Here is a 23,734-nt window from a genome sequence, read left to right as displayed (position 1 = left end):
CTTTCTATTTCTTTTAAAAGCCACAATAGTGTTTTTTTTTTTTAATTACCTTTTTTTCTTTTTTAAAGCGTAAAACTTTATGTCTTCGAAAGGCCATAACTTTCTATTTTACCATTTGTTTGTGGCGATTTTTTTTTTTTATCAACATTTCAAAAAAAAAAAAAAAGGGTCCACATGAGAATAAGATACTAAAAACAAATTTAAAAAGAAAAAGAAAAAGTAAAAGTGTCAAAACATGGAGATGTAAACTTATGAGATGGAACTAAAGAATCAAAATTCCATAGTGTACTTGTAGTAGATTCTTAAGAACTACTTTTTTTTTTTTTTTTAATTTGAAAGTTGGTGGGAGTGGGAAATTAATTCATTCTTTGAGTGGCTTTTATTTTTTATTTTTAATTCATTCTTTGAGTAGTTTTGTGATAACGAACAGAGAAATAAAAATAATGACTGCCTATTTTTCCTTGGCGCTTGTGTATTTCAAAAAGCTTCAGTGTGCACTAAACTCAAAATGTGGTGTGCACTCTACGCTAATTGACAAATAGTTATGAATTGTGAGTAGTTGTTTTTCTAAAAAAGAATAAGTTGGTTTTTAATAAGAATAAAAATTGGGAAAATGTTTGTACCAAATGTCAGATCTCAGATGGCTAATAAGTCTTGTAAAATAACATTTCTATTAATATGAGCACTGTGATGAGCTGTTAGCAAAAATTTATTTGTCACCTTTTAGGGGCTTGCCCTTGTCTCCTCTGTTCAACATTTTTTTTCCTTTTTAATGATTAGTTATTACAATAGAGATTGAAGAATGAATAATAGAGATTTGAATTACAAATTTCTCTGTTAAAAACATTAAGAGGTGCTCTGCATTACAAAACTCTTGGTTTTTAATACGAATAAAAATTGGGAAAATTTTTGTACCAAATGTCAGATCTCAGATGGCTAATAAGCCTTGTAAAATAATATTTCTATTAATATGAGCACCGTGATGAGCTGTTAGCAAAAATTTATTTGTCAACTTTTAGGGGCTTGCCCTTGTCTCCTCTGTTCATCATTTTTTTTTAATGATTAGTTATTACAATAGAGATTAAAGAATGAATAATAGAGATTTGAATTACAAATATTTTTGTTAAAAACATTAAGAGGTGCTCTACATTACAAAACTCTTAGGGCTCGTTTAGTAGAGCATCTTAGTAATATGATTTCAGTTTCTAAACAATATTACACATATTTCCACACAATTTTTCACCCACATGTATTTCAAAAAACTTCAACTTAGACATGTTTTCAATCTACTTTGAGTTCTATTCATTTTCAATCTAGTCATTTCATTAAATTTGCACCATTAAATCCATTAAAACAACCTCATTTTGGAAAGTGAAAAATACTAAAATTAACCGTGAGATTGGATAAAACTAAACAAAAATATTAAAATAAAAGGACTGGAAAAGGAAAAAAAATCCCTTAAAAGGATTCTTTTTTTTTTAAGACAAATTTAGGAGTAATTATAAAATACTCTAGGAGCAATGCTCTTTTTTTTTTTTTTTTCCCACATAATAGTAAGTTTCATTAATTAAATTCATGGTAGAACTTACTATTAATAACGATAACTTTTCCAAGGTTAGAGCATTCACATCAGCTCTTGGATAATTGTGTATAAATGTGTAAAATACACATTTTGACCATCTTTACACATTTTGAAGCAAAAAACACACTACATCAATCCATTTAAAATCGTGTAAACCCATCTATAATTTTCAACGAGCTACAGTACCCGTGTAAATTTACACGGGCACTGTAGCCGTTTATCCCTTAAAATAATATTATCTGTACAATATAATAAAAACCTCATTTTCGCTCTTTTTTTTCTCTCTCCTTTCACTGAGCACACCAACGCCTCTCTCAAGTCTCAGCTTCCCTCTCCCTCTTGAGTTCTTCCTCTCATATTACAGTCCGAATTCTTTTGCTCATTCTTATCACCACGGGAAATAAAATGTGATCGGTTTGGGAGTTTTGCAGTTCCGTGAGGAGGGTGGATCAATTGACAGACGGAATCTTCTCTATTGACAGACGTTGGGGCTGATTTCTCTAAAAAAGGTATGGGTTTTTCTCATTGAGATTTTAGAGTTTTTTGGTTTCAATCAAGATTCTTGGGAGTTTCTCTAAACTAATTTTTTTGGGGGTTTCTTGTTTCAAATTTTTTCTAGTTTGGGGTTTTTTTTTAGGGATTCTTTAGAGCACACCCGAAGTTATTTTTGAGAGCTGGTGTGCTGTTTTAGTACCTCCATGGGATAGTTCTACATAAATAAAAAATAAAATAAAATAAAATAAAAAAAGAGAAACTCTTGCCACACCAACAAGAGAAACTCTTGCCACAAATATAAATCAAGAAATGCATAAAAAGATAGCTTTTTGTGTTATGCGTGGCATCACCTGATTGGATTTGAATAGATAGTCATCGTATTCACCCAATTCCATATTTCCATGCCTATACCCCACTAATGCGAGAACGAGTTTTAATTTATGAACTTTGATCTTGATAGGTCAAAAAAGTTTCAATCTATGACCTATCTATTATTTTTTTTCCGTCACTTTTCAGCTTAAATTATGAGATTAAAAGTTGTAAAAATTGTTGCAACGTAGAACAGAAGCACGTCTTCTAGTTCCAGCTACTTTCTTATAAAAGCCAGACACTGAACAGGAGCACAGCCGAAGTTATTTTAGCAATTCTAGTTATAAACTACTTAGTTATATACTTAGCTTTCAGACTGTTTTCCCTGTGCTGTTTTCCCTGTGTTGATTTGGTGGACTCTCGGATTGGGCTAAAACTTCAGTTTTGGGTTGAATACTTACCTGGGGACATTATCCCCCTTGCTCTGTTTGATGTTCATAGTTTTCTTATGTTTTAATAAGAAAACTATATAAATTATTGTAGCGATAAATTATTGTAAAATTCTCAATGATATAAATTTATTATGTTCGGTTACTTAATTTTGCAAGTAACTTATTCCTCAAAAAGATGCTCAAATTATTTTGTTTCTTGCTGCTTGATCTAAAAACTTTATCCGTTACAATCCGTTTCTTACGGGCCAAATCTCCTGAGCAACGGGCAGCTGTGGACTTGGACACCCACTACTCAGAGGTAAAAGATGCTCTCAGTTCTGTCTAGAGTTTTGCTATTTATGTATTTGGATGTTCAACTGGTGAAAAAAACTGTTTTATTTGAACATTTAGTGGAAGATAATCTTGATATTCGTTTTACAATTTCTTTGGGATATACTTGAGAAAATTATACTGTTTGTTGGCCATGAAAGAATTGCCTAGTATGTCTCTGCCTGTGGAGCAATTTTAATCTAGGACTAATCTTTAATTTTTTTTTTTTATTCTAGGACTAATCTTATAGGTTGCAAACAGTATAGCTAACTGCTTGTCTTTCTGTCTCTCTTTTGCAAGCTAAATTTGATAAAATCAGTCTTTTTTTAGTTCTTCATTTGAGAATAATTTGTGGGAAATCGGTTTAAATTTTGGTTTATTTTTGAATTCTATTGAATACTAATTATTTCTAAGGTTGAATTCCATGTGGGTTTTATCTTGTGTTTGAGGTTTGAGGTTTGATTTTCTGAGGTTTGAGGTTGAATACTTATTATTTCTATGGTTGAATTCCATGCTCTCAATTCTGTTGCTTTGAGGTTTGATTTTCTTGTGTTTGTACATGAATTGGTCAATGAATTAGACCATAAGGGTGCTTGGTTGTGATTGTGGAATTTAATTAACTCTGTGCAGTTAAATGAATTTTGGTTGTTGTATTGGCTGTGAGTTTCCTTGATTCTGTGTTAATATAAGTACAAATGCATATGAGTTTTACTTGAGAGTTAAGAGTTTTGTTGATAATGTTAGTGTTTTAGACATGGGTGGATCATGTGTCAATGGGGACGGTTGGTGTTCTTTGTGTTTTCAGCGAGTTATACTCTTAAATCTATGTTAAACAATGTCTTTTCTTTTTTATTTTCAATTTTGTTACTTATTAGTGCTGCTTCTAAATTACTTTGGTGTTTGTTAGGTGATGGACTCACAAAATCAAAATCCCTTCTTCCTTGACATTTTACAAGACAATGAACAAGGTTTTGAGTCTTTTGACAATAGTAATTTGATGTCCACTCTGCATTCAGACGTCAATGTCCATCAATCTCCACCCCAAGTTGAAATGGGACAATCTATACCCCCAATTGCAAAAAAATCAACTACTAAGAGAGGTCAACGGGGAATCAACTTCACCATAGATGAAGACATTAAGCTAGTGTCGGCGTGGCTCAATGTTAGCTTAGATGCCGTAACATCGACGGACCAAAAACACACAACATTTTGGGAGAGAATTTGGCCTACCTTCCACAATGACAAGAAATTTAACCGCACCAAGGATTCTTTAAATAGTCGGTGGTCAACAATTCAAAGGGAGACCAACAAGTTTTGTGGATGCTTGGCCCAAATTGAGAACCGGAATGAAAGTGGTAAAACTGAGCATGACAAGGTATTTCAACTCAACATCTAATATGTATTGTACATCAAAACACTTTTAGTTTTATGATTCTCATTATTTTCAATTTTTTACTTTTGTAGATTGAAGATGCAAAAACTATGTATCAAATTAATTGCAAAAATGCATTTCAATTGGAACATTGTTGGAGAATTTTGAGGAATGAAGCTAAGTGGTTGATTCTAAGAGATAGTTTGAAGGCCCGCACAAGACAACCAGCCACACGACCAGCCACACAACCGGCTACACAATCTTGTCATACCTTTGCAAGCTCAATAAATGTAGATGAAGATAATGATGAGATGAACTCCGGCGAAACCTTGGATAGACCCATAGGCAAGAAGGCTGAAAAGGAGAAATTGAAGAAAAGAAAGAATTGTCAATTGGACGAAATCAAGGAAGAAAAGAGAAGAATGCATGAGGAGAAAAAGGAAAGTATGCACATTGCATTAGAAGAATGAAGAGAGGCAATGCGCAAAGCATCCAAAGAATGAAGAGAGTTGATTTGTATCAAGGAAGAGAAGAATGAAGTAGAAAAGAGGAAAATGGAAGATGAACTTATGATGAAAGATACAAGAACCATGGATCCTAAGCAAAAAGAATATATTCGTCTACGTCGTTTGGAAATCTTGAAGAGGTTAAAGTCTAAATATACATCATAATGGAATATTATTATTGACAATATCTAATCAAGTAATTTTTTGTATAGTGCAAAGATACTAGCACGTAGTTGACATAGATGATTTGATGTTAGACATCTCTTTTGTAGTATTTACTTGTGCAAGGAACATGATTATTCAATCTCTAATCATGTTAAATATATTTTTGTAGTCTTCACTTGTGCAAGGAAATAGATGCAATGTTGTAAATTTTGTATTGTGCACGAACAATAGCACTTGATTATTCAATTTAATTTGTGATTCTGTTCTTGTCATTCTATTTTGGGTGAAGCAATGTCTCTGTTGAAGGTGGTTGTACTTGCTGATTTTATTGGTTGTAAATGTTATTTGAATGTAAATATGCTATTTTATTGGTTGCTGATTTTATTAGTTGTATATGCTATTTTTCTGCACTTTCTCAACAGGTGGCTATACTTGCATTGTGTCATTTTTCTGCATAATGTTATTTTTCTGCATAATTATTTTTCTGCATAGTGTTATTTTTCTGCATAGTGTTATTGTTCTGCATAATGTTATTTTTCTGCATACTGTTATTTTTCTGCATTGTGTTATTTTTCTGCATAATTTTTTTCTGCATAGTGTTATTTTTCTGCATAGTGTAATGTTATTTTTCTGCATAGTTATTTTTCTGCATAGTGTTATTTTTCTGCACTTTCTCAACAGGTGGCTGTACTTGCATAGTGTTATTTTTCTGCATAATTATTTTTCTGCACTTTCTCAACAGGTGGCTGTACTTTTATTGTGTTATTTTTCTGCATAATATTATTTTTCTGCATAATTATTTTTCTGCATAATGTTATTTTTCTACATAGTGTTATTTTTCTGCACTTTCTCAACAGGTGGCTGTACTTGCATAGTGTTATTTTTCTGCACTTTCTCAACAGGTGGCTATACTTGCTTTGTGTTATTTTTCTGCACTTGCATTGTGTTATTTTTCTGCATAATGTTATTTTTCTGCATAATTATTTTTCTGCATAGTGTTATTTTTCTGTACTTTCTCAACAGGTGGTTGTACTTGCATAGTGTTATTTTTCTGCATAATGTTATTTTTCTGAATTCTGCAGACATGATTTTTTGCATAGTTCTGCATTATTTTTCTGTTGTTAGCAGGGGATTAAATACCCCTGTTTGAGATAAAGAAAGAAAAATTATTGTTCTGCATAGTTCTACATTATTGTTCTATTGTGTTTTAAACTATTGAATAACTATAAATTATGAATGGACTTTTACCAAATGAATTATTAGGTATAGAATGTCAATGTATGGTAGAAAAGGTGTTTGCTTTAGGCTACATATACTGATTTATTAAGCAAATAAGCTTTGTTGAAATAGCTACAGTTGTGTTAAAAATGACCAATGATCAGGATAGTATCTAGTGTAAGTTTACAACTAAACTTGAGTTGACAAACTAACCTAAGGGTTTGTCAACTTATATACGGCTTTTTGTTGTCTCAATTTTTTGGAAACTTAGTATATTAAACTTAGAAAATTTCAAATTCCAATGAAGGTTCACATTAAATAAAAGTAGTAATGCTTAGAAATTTAGAATTATAAATTCCTACGACTGGCCTTGTAGTTGCCATAGATGCTCAACGAGATCTGCTTGAAGTTGAGAATGAATTCCTCTATCTCTAATGGAATTATGACATTCAATGAACTGCATAAGGTTACAAGTGGGATTATGTGACACCGGTTCGGGTCCATTATTGTTGATTTGATCATAATCAAAGTCATTTGCTCCAAGGTGAGTATGTCGCTCATCTTCAACGATCATATTATGCAATATTATACATGCCATTATAATGTCCTTAAGCGTTGCAAGGTGGAAAAAACGTGCAGGCCCACGCACAATTGCAAATCGTGCTTGAAGTACTCCAAATGCACGTTCGACATCCTTCCTGACCGCCTCTTGTGCGGAAGTAAAATGTTGTCTTTTACGGTCTTGTGGTGCTGGAATTGTTTTGACAAATGTTGTCCATGATGGATATATACCATCTGCAAGATAGTACCCCATCGAATAGTTATTACCATTTATTGAGTAATTAACCGGAGGAGCACGCCCTTCAGCAAGCTTAGAAAATACAGAAGACTGCTCTAGGACATTGATGTCATTGTGAGACCCCGGTAACCCAAAAAATGCATGCCATATCCAAAGGTCATACGACGCCACGATTTCCAAAATTATCGTTGGATCATGTGTATGATCAATATATTGACCTTTCCACTTACCTGGACAATTCTTCCATTTCCAATGCATGCAGTCGATGCTCCCTAGCATTCCTGGAAATCCACGATGTTGGCCAACCGCTAACAACCTTGCAATGTCATTGTTGTTTGGTGACCTCAAGTACTCTTCAGAAAAGATTGAAACTACCACTTTAACAAATTTTTTTAAGCTTTTTATTGCAGTGGTTTCTCCAATCCTTATGTATTCATCCATGAAATCAGCCGACACTCCATAAGTAAGCATTCTGATTGCAACAGTCATCTTTTGAAGGGAAGACAACTCGAGTGTGTTAGCCGCATTTCTTTTTTGAACAAAGTATGGTTCAGTAGCTTCAACTCTTGAATGTATATGTAGAAAAAGAGAACGACTCATTTGAAACCTCCTTCAAAATACATTAGGAGGATACACTGGTGTTTCAGCAAAATAATCATGGAAAAGCCTATCATGACCCTGCAAAGGATTACACCAGATAAACCTGCGAGGTTGAACCGAACGACGACGTGATGTTGATACTCCTTCATTCTTTAATTCTTCTATGGCAATAGTTAGAGTAAGTTCCATCTCATCATCATCAGAAGATGAGTCAAATGGAGGCTCATCATTCGGAAAAATAAAATCAATGTCATAATGGAAATCCATTAAGAGAGAACAAAAACCGAATGGAATAGATAATTTTGTAGAAGTGGGTGGAAATTAGAGAGAAAATGGTCATATTTATAGAGCAAGAATGTGACTTGAGTTTGAATTTCAAAAATTTGACTTTTAGGTTTGAATTTACCATTGGGTTTAAAATTAAAAAATATGACCTTTAGGTTTGAATTTACCATTGGATTTAAAGTTAAAAAAAATATGACCTTTAGGTTTGAATTTATCATTGGGTTTAAAGTTAAAAAAAAAGTATGACATTTAGGTTTGAATTTACCATTGGGTTTAAAGTTAAAAAATATAACATTTAGGTTTGAATTTACCATTGGGTTTAAAGTTAAATAAAATATGACCATTAGGTTTGAATTTAGCATTGGGTTTAAAGTTAAAAAAAAAAAAATGATCTTTAGGTTTGAATTTACCATTGGGTTTAAAGTTAAAAAAAAAAAAAAAAAATATGACCTTTAAGTTTGAATTTACCATTGGGTTTAAAGTTAAAAAAATATGACCTTTAGGTTTGAATTTACCATTGGGTTTAAAGTTAAAAAATATGACCTTTAGGTTTGAATTTACCATTGGATTTAAAGTTTAAAAAATATGACATTTATGTTTGAATTTACCATTTGGTTTAAAGTTGGGTTTGAAATTACCGTTTGAATTTCAAAATTATGACTGGTGGATATAACAATAAAAATTATGACCGTTGGGTAAAAAAAATATATATATGACTGTTGATCGGAGACATCAATTCGACAACATCAGTTCGGTCACCGATTCTAGCAATACGGTGGTCGGAGACATCGATTCGGCGGCGGTTGTCGGAGACATCGATTCGACGGCGATCGTCGGAGATATCGATTCGGCAGCGGTCGTCGGAGACACTATTACAACAATCGGCCCACCGGTGATGGCGGTACAATGGTTGGAGACACCAACCCGGTGGGCCATCAGACCTCCACCACAAGCGGCTCCATTGGCCGAGCCACCGATGTTGGTAGTTTACTTAAAATATAAGTTTAAATTAAAAAAAGTATAACCATTAGGGAAAATAATAAAAAATTGATGAATAATGAATATTTTATTGAAAAGTCCTGTAAAATAGATAAACTGATATGGGTGTTTTGTAAAAGTGATGGTGTAAAATAGAAAAAGTAGGTTTTTTTTGTGTAAAATAGACGGAATCTTTTCCACGAGCTGATGTGGTTGCTCTAATATAGTGTATAATTCATAATTTAGCCTACTTAATTTCATTCCGTAATTTAATTAAAATGAATATAATATATATATAATTTCTTTTTTCCTTTTTGCATAGCACATGTAAGCTATTAGTTTAGAATAACAATTTTGGAACTACCATCAAATTGAAAATTGATTATTTTTATGTTTAATTCTTTAAGGAACATTCCCTGGATGATGTGGTCATGTGCCTACCAAGTTATTGTAGTCCTCATCAGCATATCTTATGTTAACTTAATTATACCTTCAGTTAATTTTTTTTTTTTTAATTGCTTGAAGAAAAAAAGAGATTTATAGGTGTGGTCATTGTTTTCACACTATTTAAAAAATTTAAAAGTTAAACTCTTGCATTGCATTATGGTGTGGAACTATTTGAGCACTAATGGAACTTGTTACTAATTGAAACCCACGACTCTCAAACTCGTAAGTATGATGGATCAAAAGAACTTCTTACTACTAAATCACCTCCTTAGATGGTATGCAATTTGCGTTTAGTTATTTGGTGCATTGAATGGGCATCCATTGCATGTGCTTAATTCATGCAACCTTAAAGTAGTTAAAGTTGCGGATCATAACTTCCTTTAAAGATCACCTAGAATCAATCTTTATAGGGTTGGATTAAAAAAAACAAGGACTTTGGGGTTTGGGCTACTCATGCTTACTAAGAGCATCCTTTGTATAACAAGAAGGCTTAAAAAAGAAGGTGCACATAAAATGCTTGACTTTATTTTCATAGATAATCCCAATTCTAAAGGGTGTTAGAGACCATGCTTTATGAAACCGAAGTCATTAGTTAATCTCCCTCGCCCATTGTGATTGGCAAAATAAATAATTTCATAGTCAAAATTAACCATAATGAATGCCTATGATTCATATCATAATGATCAAATTTCTCAATTAGATAAAAAATAAAAAAAACATTAAAGAGAAAAAAAATCATATACAAAAAATAAAAGAGAAACAATCATATTTTGTTAAATTATAAATTAGATTATTTCTTAGAAATCAAAAGTGTGGAAATCAATTGAGCGACCCAAACTCTCTCTCTCTCTCTCTCTTAAATTTTATTATTTTTTGGTGTATGGCATTAGAAGTCACTAGAATTTTAATGAACCAGTTCTTTCTATAAGGTCCTCCAACACACAATAAAGCACAAAAAGAAGAAATGAACAAGTCATTTTACTACTTGATTTAGGGCACTGATTCTCTCGCACTCATTAGTGTATATCTTTCGTACACACCATTCATTTTACATTTTAAATGTAGACATTAATTAAAAAAAAATTGTGTACATCCTATGTGAAATACATAACTATATAATCATTAGGTGTACAAACTACAAAATGTACAACAATGAATATGAAACTATATTTTCTGTGCCTTGAAATGTGTGTAGCAGCAATTGTATCATAGATTAACATTCACAAGTGTTGATGGACTGGGCTCAAATTTAATTAATGATTTCGCACAATTTATGATTTGAGTCATTTGACCCATCTTTCCATGTGTGTCAATTTTTTATACTATTTAGAATACTAGTTTTTATGGTCTTTCGTCAAAAAAAAAAAAAAAAAATACTACTTTAAATCCGATTAGAAAAAAGAAATTTGGGACAAGAATTATTTATTGTAAAAAATTTGTCAAATTATGATTGTTCGCTTGACAAAAATTTCAAGAATATAATTTCTATTATGAACAACTCAATTGCCATGAAACACGATTATTCTAACTCTCACCTTTTAGGTAAGAACTATCATTTCTTGTATATCTTGTATATTTGAGAATTGCTAATATGATATTTAATTAAATTTATCTATTCATTTTTTCTTTCTTAAAAATAACTATATAGAGGTAATTTTAGAATAGAATATTTATTTTTACACAAATAATCTGCTTATTGTTAATGTTCAGGGGTAATCTTTTCTTTTTATAATATGATATAAATTTCAATTCTAAGTATATACGAACTATATCGATGTCTAACTCTCAAGAATTTTAATACTTGCGAGTTAAACTCTAAAAAATTTATGCAAATTTTATTCTTTACCTGATATGTGCCTACCATGTTATTGTAGTCCTCGTCAACATATCTTATGTTAACTTAATTATACCTTCAGTTAATTTTCTTTTTTAATTGCAAAGAGATTTATAGGTGTGGTCACTGTTTCCGCACTATTTAAAAAGTTAAAAATTAAACTCTCACATTGCGTTTTGATGTGGAACTATTTGAGCACTAATGGATCTTGTTACTACTCAAAACCCACAACTCTCAGACTCATAGGTATGATGGATCAAAACAACCTCTTACTACTAAATCACCTCCTCAGGTGGAATGCAATTTGCATTCAGTTATTTGGTGCATTGAATGGGCATCCATTGCATGTGCTTAATTCATGCAACCTTAAAGTAGTTAAAGTTGCGGATCATAACTTCCTTTAAAGATCACCTAGAATTAGGGTTGTCCACAACCCGCCCGGACTCGAAAAACCGCTCGAAACCTGATCATCCTCACCCGAAACCGCCCGATCAAAGCTTGGTTTCGATCGGACGCGGGTCGCCGGCAGAAGGACCTAAGGCCATCAGTTCGAGTTGCGGGTTAGTTGTCTGAGAAACCAACGAACTCGACCTGCCTGATGAGCTGTTCTTCCCTCGTCGGAAATCACGAGTTTCGGCCAAAAACCCGTAAGTCAAACTCTAAGTCTGACAATATAGGCATATTTCGGCCAAATCCATCAAGATCTCGGCCCGATCTTTATAGATATAGGAAAATATCAACCAGATCTCGTTAGATCCGATCAGATCTGACGAGATCCGGTAGTATTTCGGCCAAAATCCGGCCAGATTTCGCTCCACTTCGGTGAACCCGAAACCGACCGATATGGACCCGAAATCGATACAACCCGAACTAGCAGACCCGAAACTATGGCCAGGTCGGTTACGGGTTAAATTTTTCACCACCCGATTCATTCAGGTCGAGTCCGGGTTGGGCACAAACCCGACTCGGCCCAACCCGTGGACAACCCAACCTAGAATCAAGACTTTATAGGGTTGGATTAAAAAAAGAAAAAGGACTTTAGGGTTTGGGCTACTCATGCTTACTAAGAGCAAGGGCAAAGCCAAGGGAGGGCCAGAGGGGGCAAGTGCCCCCCCGAGTCCTGACCTCCCCAAAAACTTCTATATAATGTACCTATAAAGCATATTGCTTCCTGACAAAATTTTTCTATCTCAACTTTGCCCCTTGCATCAATAAGAAGACTTTTCTGCTTCTAAAAGAAAGCAATCTAATGTCCTGTATAAGTACATAGCACATTTTCGTCTTTTTTCAATGAAAACAAAGTTCAATGGCCCCCACATAAGACTAAAAGTATTGTCCTTTTGACAAGTTTCCAAATTGCTAAAAGTAAATAATGAATTTACACAATTCTTTTCACAGCAAATTTCATAATTGTCAGAGCAATACTATATAGTACATACAGTATTTCTCACAATAAATTTCACAATTATTAAACATTCAATTTTCATTTTTGCCCACCACTTACACTACTTTATTGTCTACTAGTTATATAATTCCCAATTTCAACTTGTGAAAATACCAACTCTCCTCTTGGTGGATTCCACATAATCATTATTTTTTATAAAAAAAAATGGCCTACTTATATTCATATATAGCACTAAAACCATAGCCTCCACTCTTTTTCTTATTTTTTAGTTTTTTTTTTTAATCTTGTTTTTTGCTATAATCCAAATTTTAACTGCTTAAAAGAATAGAGAAAATATGTTGAATTCAACATTATTTTTTAATAGCATTGAAGGCAGTGAGGATACAAAATTGCTAGTACATTGTTATACTATTAACACTTTTACAATAATTTATTTTAAGAAATAAAATTGATTGTTTAAACTCTATTTATTTAGATTAATCTCCAAATTACATTAATATATATATTTGTGTATTTAGTTTGCTATTAATATCAATTAATTTTTTTTAGATTAATTTTGCTTTCAACATTGCCCCCTAAATTGAATTCCTGGCTTCGTTACTGACTAAGAGCATCCTTTGTATAACAAGAAGGCTTAAAAAAGAAGGTGCACATAAAATGCTTGACTTCATTTTCATAGATAATCTCATTTCTAAAGGGTGTTAGAGACCATGCTTAATGACCCTCACCCATTGTGATAGGCGAAATAAATAATTTATAGTCAAAATTAACCATAATGAATGCCTGCAGTTATTGATATCATAATTAACAAATTTCATAATTAGATAAAAAAAATTAAAGAGAAAAAAATCATATACAAAAATAAAAGAGAAATAATCATATTTTGTTAAATTATAAATTAGATCATTCCTTAGAAATCGAAAGTGTGGAAATCAATTGAGTGATCCAAACTCTCTCTCTCTCTCTCTCACTCTCTCTCGTAAATTTAATTATTTTTTTGGTGTATGACATTAGAAATCACTAGAATGTTAATGAACCAGCTCGCTCCAACATGCAATAAAGCACAAAAAGAAGAAATGAATGAGTCACTTTGCTACTTGGTTAAAGGGTATTGATTCTCTCACACTTGTTAGTATATATCATTCATACACATCATTAATTTCACATTTTAAACATGAACACTAATAAAATAAATAAATAAATGAAAAAATGTGTACACCAATGAATATAAAAAAAATATTTTCTGTGCCTTGAAATGTGTCTAGCTGCAATTGTATCATATTCAGCAATAAACAGCTGCAATTGTATCATAGACTAACATTTACAAGTCTTGATGGACTGGGCTCAAATTTAATGATTTCGTACAATTGTGATTTCAGTCATTTGACCCATCTATTCATGTGTGTCAATTTTTTTTTACTATTTAGAATACTAGTATAAATCCGACTAGAAAAAAGAAATTTGGGACGAGTTATTTATTGTCAAAAATTTGTCAAACTATGATTGTTCGCTTGACAAAATTTCAAGAATATAATTTCCATGAACAACTCAATTGCCATGAAACTCAAAGAACTATTAATTCTTGTATATCTTGTATATTTGAGAATTGCTAATATGATATATAATTAAATTTATCTATTCACTTTTTCTTTCTTAAAAATAACTATATATAGTTAATATTTATTTTTACACAAATAATATGCTTATTAATGTTCAAGGGTAATTTTTTTTCTTTTAAAAATTATCCATAATCGCCAAATTATTAATTCTTTAGCTACTGAAATAATATGTATATAAGATCATTTTAAACAATTAAAATTTCAATTCTAAGTATACAGATGTCTAAATCTCAAGAATTTTAAATATTGTGAGTTAAACTCTAAAAAAATGTGCAAATTGGTTCCCCCCCCCCCCCCCCCCCCCACCCTCTTTATTCTTTACCTGATTTGGTTCAACAAGGCTAAAGTGAGAGTCCTAAAATAAAGAAGAAGAAAAAAATCATCAATTTTTATTCCCAACTGCAAAATGCATGAACTTTATTTGACATATGTGGACAAAGAGATTACCTTATCCTCTCCATTCAGTGGCTGAGCCTTAGGGTCCGTTTGGATACAGCTGAAAACTGAAAACTGAAACTGAAAACTGAAAAACACTGTAGCGAAATAATTTTTAAATGTGTGAATAGTATCGTGAGACCCATTTTTAATGAAAAAGTTGCTGAAAAGTGAAATTTGTGGGTTCATGAACAGTACACGATGTTCTGTGATTGGTAAAAAAATTTAAAAGTCAAAGTTTGCGGCTACTGTTCATGCACCCAAAACGCTCCAAAACGCGTGAAAAAAAAAAAAAAAAAGCAGACAAAACGCAAACGCAGTTTTTTTCAGCCGAATCCAAACGCTCTCTTAGAGGGGGTTTGGATACAGTGTTTATTGCGTTGCGTTTTCAGTGGTGCGTTTTCCTCTTTTTTTTTTTTTTTTTTTGCACGCATTTAAGGGGATAGTGTGGTTACTGTTTATAAATAGTAGCTGCACTATTTGACTTTTTAACTCTTTTCAATATATCAGTAGGTCCTGTGAACAGTGTATGAGATTTACAAATCTCAGTTTCAGTAACTTTTTCATTAAAAATGGGTCCCACAGTACTATTTACATATTTAAAAATTATTTTGTTACAGTATTTTCAGTTTTCAATTTTCAATTTTAGCAAAATAAATTCTGTCCAAACAGACCCTTAGTCTATATATGGGTTAGTAATGGTGAGATTGGCAGTGCATGATGAGCCCTTATCTTTTAGGATAATTTTCTCTCAATTTTTAATTGGGAACACACCTTCATAGCCATACTCCACTATCCAAAGTGGTCGCAGAATTCTCTCATGGCCATAAATTCAAACATCTATCAAGCATATACTAATCCTGCTTTTGTAAAGTAGTCCTCCAGAGATGCCTCTACAATATGCATTGCAATGCATAAAGCTTCATTTCCAGTAGTCAAAAAAATCGTTGCCACTAAAACAGACTTTATATTAAAAGTATGCATGTAAAGCTTGAGAAGGTGCAATGTGACACTAGGCACCCAACACATTTTAAAGATTCCTTTCACACGGCTCTGTGTGATGGATTTTTTTTTTTTTTTTTTAAATTTTTTTATTCATTTCATTTCCTTTAATTTTGCATTTGCATTGAGAAGGACTTGCAAATCAAAGGATGGAATTGTTCCTAAAAAAATTGAGATCAACAATCATTGTACTAAAGCATTCTATATTAATTCACAAAGGAACATGGCCTGAACTTATTATAGAGTTTTTGACACTGTGTAATCACATCCTGTAATTTTTTGTACTTTTACCTAAGGATATGGAAAATCTAAAATTTGAAAGGAATCTACTTCCCCTTTGAAAATTCTAAGCCATTTAGTCAAGTGCAATCCTTAGAGGTTAAGGCAGCTCAACGTGACTTGGCAGTTTCTTAATGTGTAACAAATATTCCATTGGACTACCATACAGTATACAGTCCAAAACATTCTATTAGATTATCATAGGCACACACTTCATGTTAGTAATGAGACAAGATCTTTCCTAGATTTTCACACACACACACACAAAATAATATCTTTGACAAAAAAATTCACTCAAGCTTTTAGATGGACTAACCTGAAAAAGAACAACATGAGTTGGCTATTTAATGGACTTAGAATGCCAGGACTGTCTGGCTCAACCAGTGACAACTTGAAGTATTCTTTTGGATATTTTGGCAAAAGCTTCTTGGTGCATTTGAATATCGCTTATTTTGCTGAAAACTGAAAACTGAATTAAAAAAAAACGAAAAAAAGTTACTGTTCACACAAAAAACATTGTTCATATGCTTGATGCACTGTTCATGTCTCATTAACAGTGCACCAGGCGCTGGTAAGAAAAAAAAAAAGGGCTGAAACGCAAAACGTCAAAACATGGACGTGATTCAAACCCTCACTTAGTACCAAATTGGTTGGCTTATAATAGTGGAAGCAGTGCCTTGAATCTTATCTCCTAAACTGTGTCATCTGTGAGCTGAGGTTAAGGAATTTGAAAATTTTTTTTAATTATAATGAGTAATCAAAATTATGCGGACAGCTAACCCTGATGTTGATGATTCTATAGATTCTGAATGAGTGATTATTAGAGTCACATGTTAGAATGAGCTTTGTTTAATACAAGTTCCATTTTGCCACATCCTCCATGCTAGACCAAGTAATTTGCCATGGCCCATAGGTCACTTCTACATGGCATCTTTGCATGCCTAATCTCTACCATGATTTCATCTTAACAATGAGCAATTTCTAGAAAAGAAATATTCCTAATAGCTTTACAGCACTCTTAATATTCTTTTGGAATTTGTCCACTGCTTTTTCCAAAAGGCTCCTTTCCCACTATAAGAGGAGAAAAACTTCAACACTCTCTCCACCAATTCTCAAAATTATAATTCTCTAATCTTCAATGGCAAGTCGCAAACAGCTTGAAGTTCATTCAGGAGATCAAACTCCACAGAAATGGTGTATCTCATTAGGAGAAGAAGTCTTCAAAAGATTCATCTCTCAGGGCAGTCCAACAGTGCATAAGGTCTTCAATGAAGGTTCACTTTTCAGTCCACTCTTGTTTGGAAAATTCTTTGATCCTTCAGATGCTTTCCCTCTATGGGAGTTTGAGTCAGATATCTTGTTATCTAATCTCCGGAGCTCCGGCCAAAGCACTGTTGATTGGTCTCAGACAGATCAAGATTATGTACTAAAAGCAGAACTACCAGGTAAGAGTCCTTTGTACTGTTCAATATCATCTGGCTCTGTCATTTAATTTCTAAACTAAAGTTGATTTTAATGTTCATGAACCAAGGGGACAGCTACTATATATGAAGTTATCAGACTGCAAGATATAAACCTAAGGAGTAGAGGCAATATTCCTTAACTCAAAGGTAAATCTTCTGGAACAAAGGGGACCCTGGTGTCTAAATTTTTTTATAATAATATCGGGTTCCAATTTAAGGAATGAGAAGCGAATAGGTTTATTCATGATCCATCCATATGAGTTGGGGGATAAGGCCAAAACTCCATAGGTTTAGTCTAGAAAAGGCTGTACTTTTAACTAGGGTGGTGAAATGAATTGCAATGACACTAGTGTTCATTATATGTTAAAACAGGAGTTGGGAATAATGTTCAAGTCTGTGTTGAAAAGGGGAAGGTTGTTGAAATTAGTGGGCAATGGAAACAGCAAAGGGAGTCCAAGACAAAGGACTGGAGAAGTGACCACTGGTGGGAATATGGGTATGTTCGGAGGCTTGAGCTGCCAGAAGATGCAGATTGGAGGAGGATAGAGGCATCTGTGAGTAATGACATACTCATAGAAGTTAGAATTCCCAAGAACCTTATGGTTGGTGATGCTTCTCAAGGAAATGATGCGGCTAGGAAAGATTCTGAAGTTGGTGGAAGTTAAGACGTGTAAAGCAGACTGCTTAGGACTGTTTAATTTGGACCATCTTCCTTCAGTCAAGTTACATGACAAACTGTATGCGTATATATATTTATAGATTGCACCAAAACATTTTATATTTCTGGTACCAATCACTTCTTCTAAATCCAATACGAGTGGAGTTTTTGTGTGCTGGTACAACCTTTTAAAATACAATAGGTTTAGAAAAACAACATTTATCGCAACTACTAACATGACTTATTGTAATTACTGCATAATAAAGATATGTCAGTAGTAGATATAGTTGAAAGTGATGTTACTATAATCACAACAAACCATATCAGCTATTATGAAAAATGTTTTGTTCCTAGCATTACTCTTTAAAATAAGGATGTGCATAATGAAGAATTTAAAATGCATGAAACAACTTAAAATGGATCAAGATATATTGATATTTTTTGTTGAACACACAGCATATTTATAAATTATCAATCATGCATTTTCTGTAACCATATGGAAGTTGTAGTAGTAATTAACCAAGTACTTCAAGAAACAACAGTAATTATCACAAGAATAAGCAACAATATTAGTTACTTAGAACTTGGAAATCGTACTTCATAACATTATCCACTCTAGGCAACATGCATCTTGATGATAAAAAAGCAACAATGGGATTCTGGCATGAAACCCAAGACAAGTACAATTATCAGAGAAGTAGTCAAACCATCTACTGATTGACATGATTTAGATGAGTTAATCATGTTTGTCACATCCCCTTTCACAAAATGGGTATTGATAATGATAATAATGTCTTCCCATAATTTTGCTTACTAATACCTAAAAAATAAAACTAAATAAACAGAAAGTGTGAAGTTTGCTTACCGTCAATGGAGGCCCAAGTACAAATTTGTTCCTTCAGTGTAAGAAATATATTGGATGGAAACGCAGTACATGTGAATGCAAAACATCCGCATAAACTTTGGAGAACTTTAATGTCAACTCTTTAAGTATAACGGATATGCAATAAGGCTAGGTATTGTTCAAGTTAGATGTCATGTAACCTTTAAATTCATGGGAAAAATTATTGTTCCACACTCACGATACCTACAAGTAATGTCCATATTTTCATATAAAGTGTCTATATTTCTCAAGAATGTCCAGAATTATGACATCATGTGTACAAATAGTGTCTACTTAACGCATCATAATATTCCCATTATAAAATAGGGGCCAACTAGAATCAAGGAAATAAAACTTTATCTATTAGGGGCTAAATCCCTCTATTGGCTACAAAAAATCTCACGAAGAAGAGACCACAGCAAGACCAAGCCATTCACACCTATCAAATGGGCTAAATCCCTTCCTTCACAAGTTCACAGCTATCTCCAAAGCATCAAGCACGATTTGTCCTTCATGTACAAGTCATAGCCTGTTCCTTAGTTGTTCAACTTCAAACTTATCAAAACTGACATGTGATGATTAGTTGATTACCCTTTGAATGTTTTACTCCTTGCACAAACATGTGAAATAGTGACTCAAGAGCATAATAAGTAATTATAAAAGGCCCACAAGTAGCCCATCATGTCTACTTCACATTTGTAGTGGATTGATTGAATCATTCAAACACAAAGGGAGAAAATATTGGTAAGAATAAGGTACCTAATCAAGTATTGGCCCAATCTCAGGTTCAGTGTTCACGAGTTTGGTTCTATTCTGTAGTTCTTTAACTGGGGGTATATGAGCCATAATATTTTATATTACTAATTATAATTATGTAAGTGTAAAATCAAAAAGGGGATGTAGCTCAGATGGTAGAGCGCTCGCTTAGCATGCGAGAGGTACGGGGATCGATACCCCGCATCTCCACGTTTTTATTACGTGTTGAATTTTTTTAGTTTACGACATGGGCCTAAGGACTGGGTCAACTGAATGGAGGTCCGGCCCGATAAACAAATGGAATCCATGTAAAATAGAGTACTATAAAATGTTTTGCCTAATCCATGTATTGAAATGTTTTTGTGGGTTTTCAATGACAAACAACACAAAATCACAACTGGTTCAATGGAATAAAAATGCATTGTGACTTGTGAGATCCATAAATTGTTCAAGATGTTTTTAAGACTGTAAAATGGAAATTTAGGTTCTCATTTGAAATTACGGATTCTAACGAAGTTGGACAATGGACAGAATCAAGGAATCTCTTAGTTAAATAATTGAAATGTCTATTTCTTTTTTTAATAATAATAAAAAAATTATTTTATAGCTACAACAAAATCTTTTAACATTTCACAAAAGTTGAGATGCCAGTCTACTATAAGTCCAAATAAAATTATATTGGGATTCACCACAACTCAAAATTAAGATAATTGTGAAATGTTATGAGATTTTGTTGTGTCTTTAAATTTTCTGATAAAAAAAAAATACAAAAAGAAGGATATATCCTTCTATTCCATTTTGATGTTTTATTAACCTCCCAACACAAAAGTACCATTACCCGGCATTTCCATTTACAGATTTTTTTATGTTTTATGAATGGATGGGATAAGAGGTTCAAGAAATTTTTTATACATGAAGCTACAGGTTGGTATGCTCAGGATAATTAATTAAACTCTCAAACGTCCAAATGACAACTATTTTAAGAAAATCTAAGAGTCATGCCACTACATTTTCCGGTTCAACAAACCTCAACTAAGTCAAATAATTAAGCTTAATCAACTTCCTACATAAGTGCATGTTTTTTAATCTCTTCAGGCCCTCGACAGTTAGCAATCTAATTAAGATTCATAATTCTAATGTTGTTATTCCATACTACTATAAACATTTTCTTTTGGCTTTATCTTATTATATCTACTACTTTCATCATTCAAATTGAGAATAAAGAAAAGTCACCAAATGATTGATCATAAGTTTAAAATGTCCCCAATCAAGAGGGTGGTTTGAATCTTCACATTGTTCTCTGACATATATAACGAGAACTGTCATAAGTACTTAAATAAAGAGAAGTATTTCTTTATCCTAAAAACCAAGAATTCATCCTTTATGGCCTGTTTGAAAGTTCAGAGAGGGAGTAGAGTAGAGGAGAGTAGAGGGAAGGAGAGTAGTGGGGAGGAGAGTAGAGGGAAATGGTTTCCCTCCACCTTGTTTGGACGTTTTTAAAATTAGTAAGGGAGAACGGAGTAATTAACCCTTCCCTTTGTTTGGATGTTTTAAAAATTAGAATGGAGAGGAGAAGAAATGATTAAAATAGACAAATTTACCCTTATTTGAAAATGGACTTACAACATTGGTCTATTATTAATTTAGAAAGGGTAAATTGGGAAATTTATCTAGTCAATAATTTATCTACTTTACTCTCCCTCCAAATCTTTCCAATTTGGGAGAATTAAAAATGAGGGGTTAAAAGTGATTGAAACCCCTCCAAACCCCTCCAAATTCGTCCTCCTCTTTCCTTAAAAAACTTCCAAATAAGGTAATTGAATTACTCTCCCTCTTTCTACTCTACTCTCCTCCTTTTTTAAACTTCCAAACAGGCCATTAAAGTAAGCATTAACCATTGCAGGCCCAATATGTTTTACATGTGCCTGTATTCTGAGTGTTACATAATGGTGGAATATGGTGATTATGGCTGCCCGTGAATATGGTAAAATGGCCATTGAATTAGTCCAAGTTTGAAAACCTTTTGAATAAGCCATACAAATGTCCTGGAAAACATGCTTTGAATATTTTGCAAGCCATGACAGTTGCTCCTATGAGCTTGGGAGCCCCAGTACGTACTAGACAGTTATCGTGGTCAACCCTGTTGGTCCTGTCCGGTTCTCAAAAGCATTAGACTCCTCAGCTCTCAAATAGTGCCATGTGCCTAGCTATGGTTTTTGTGATCCCATTAAGCTAATAAGGCTCAAGTAATCAAAGTTCAACCATGCAAATTGTCTACTCCAAAAAAAGAAAAAAAAAAGTAAATTGTGTTGCTTCGATTTATTCTTCTTTTTTTTTGAAAATGAGAGAGAGAGAGAGAGAGAGAGAGAGAGGTAGTACTCATGCCTCAATTATTTATGTAGAGACCAACCAGTTGCACCAACAAATCAAACACAATTGGGATTTGTTAATTTGGTATATGTCTAATCAATTATCGGTATCGGATCACTAGAATAGTCAAAAGAATAATCATAAGAGTGTCGGATAAACCAAAATTGATTGTTGCCTCCTACAATTAGCTGATCAAATTTTATACCATAACTTACAACTTACAACTCTTTTGCTATTAGACCAAAATTAAACATAAGGATTTATAAATTCCATTCATGAAAAAAAGGAGGTTTTGAATAATCATAGTAGTTGCAGGCTGACATTTTATTTTTTATTTTTAGTGACTTATTGACTCACATGTTTTAATATGTATATTCAAATCATAAAAAACAAATAATTAGTTATTACTCATCACACCTAACTATTTGTTCTTATAATTATAAGATTGTAATTGCTCTTTATTTGCCTCCATGTACATGTATTAGCTAGAAGAAAAGGAACTTCCATCATACTTACGATAAGTCATAAAGGAGCACTAGACATTGCTTGCCAAAGCAGTAAGTTCAATTAAATGCCACTAAATTCATATCTAGAGTTGAATGCTACGACCTTACCAAGTTACATTGCACAAGCCACCAAAACTGTCAAAAATTTTGACTCATAATTTTTTGTCACTTGCACCGACAAACAGTGTTGAATTTTCTTTCAGCAGCTTCTGATTAGCTATCAGAAAAGGCAAGCTATGAACATCAAGACTGACACACAGAATTTTGGCCTTTATTCCCTTTAGTAAAGAAGGCTAAGGTGTTGCTTAAGCTGGAAAGTGATATATCAAATCTATGATATATCACCATGAAATTATATTTTCAAGCATTATCTCATCAACAAGTTTAGCATAAAACTATATAAAGAGGGAAAGTCAATTGGGGCAATGGGTAAAGAACAAGGTTCCAAAAAGGATTAGAGATAATTAGATAAAGACAGTTGAGATTGCAGCCCAGTACCAAGAATTGAATGGCAATACCAACAACTAGTACCATGTGAGATAGATACTTCCACTCTTTCCAAGTTTGTTACCTTACCAAAGAGTGTGTGAGAGTGAGAGGTCCCAAAAGTTTCATGGGAAAGTAAAGATGAAAATTCTTGGCTCCCATCTAACGCAAAGAGAAAGTATATTTGTTTAATCCCAAGCTGGTGTGAAAGTTTAGGAACTAACATATACGAATCTGTAACCATACAAATGAATAATGGGAATCTTTGGTTTGGTACGGCAAAAGAGAGAGGATACCCCATGAGTGGCTCTTTTACAGGCATGCTTATAGCTAGCTTGTCTTTAAGGTGAAGGCATTTGGTGACAATATAAGACATTGTGTTAGGTTCTAACATTTTTCTTTGTATTGGGATTTACTCACTACTAACTGCAGCTGTGATCAAAGGTCTTCACCATAACCAATCAATATGATGCTTTAGAAAACAACAACAATGCCTGAGCTTGTATGGGACACAATCAATC

The 23,734-nt window shown here is 33.0% G+C and overlaps 2 protein-coding genes and 1 non-coding gene across 4 annotated transcripts; 2 read left to right on the top strand and 1 right to left on the bottom strand.

Moving 5' to 3' along the window:
* Positions 1-6,766: 6,766 nt before the first annotated feature.
* LOC115956436 (putative nuclease HARBI1) lies at positions 6,767-7,696 on the bottom strand. The gene has a single exon (XM_031074816.1). It carries the CDS (start codon positions 7,694-7,696, stop codon positions 6,767-6,769), a length of 930 nt encoding a protein of 309 aa, XP_030930676.1.
* A 9,202-nt stretch (positions 7,697-16,898) lies between these two features.
* On the top strand, positions 16,899-18,361 carry LOC115957328 (21.7 kDa class VI heat shock protein). Of its 2 annotated transcripts, XR_004084343.1 has the most exons (3): positions 17,233-17,536; positions 17,623-17,701; positions 17,927-18,361. XR_004084343.1 is itself a non-coding variant. In XM_031075547.1 (2 exons), exons 1-2 carry the CDS (start codon positions 17,230-17,232, stop codon positions 18,217-18,219), a joined length of 600 nt encoding a protein of 199 aa, XP_030931407.1. In that variant the 5' UTR covers positions 16,899-17,229; the 3' UTR covers positions 18,220-18,361. The 2 variants fall into 2 exon arrangements, 1 of the variants encoding a protein (XP_030931407.1); XM_031075547.1 differs by lacking the exon at positions 17,623-17,701 and having other exon boundaries at positions 16,899-17,536.
* Positions 18,362-19,988: 1,627 nt separating this feature from the next.
* TRNAA-AGC lies at positions 19,989-20,061 on the top strand. The gene has a single exon. It is a non-coding gene; the product is annotated as a tRNA-Ala (tRNA).
* Positions 20,062-23,734: the final 3,673 nt, after the last annotated feature.

The sequence above is a fragment of the Quercus lobata genome, chromosome 8, assembly GCF_001633185.2.
Source record: "Quercus lobata isolate SW786 chromosome 8, ValleyOak3.0 Primary Assembly, whole genome shotgun sequence".
Taxonomy (NCBI): Eukaryota; Viridiplantae; Streptophyta; class Magnoliopsida; order Fagales; family Fagaceae; genus Quercus; species Quercus lobata.
This window is presented reverse-complemented; position numbering and strand designations above follow the sequence as displayed.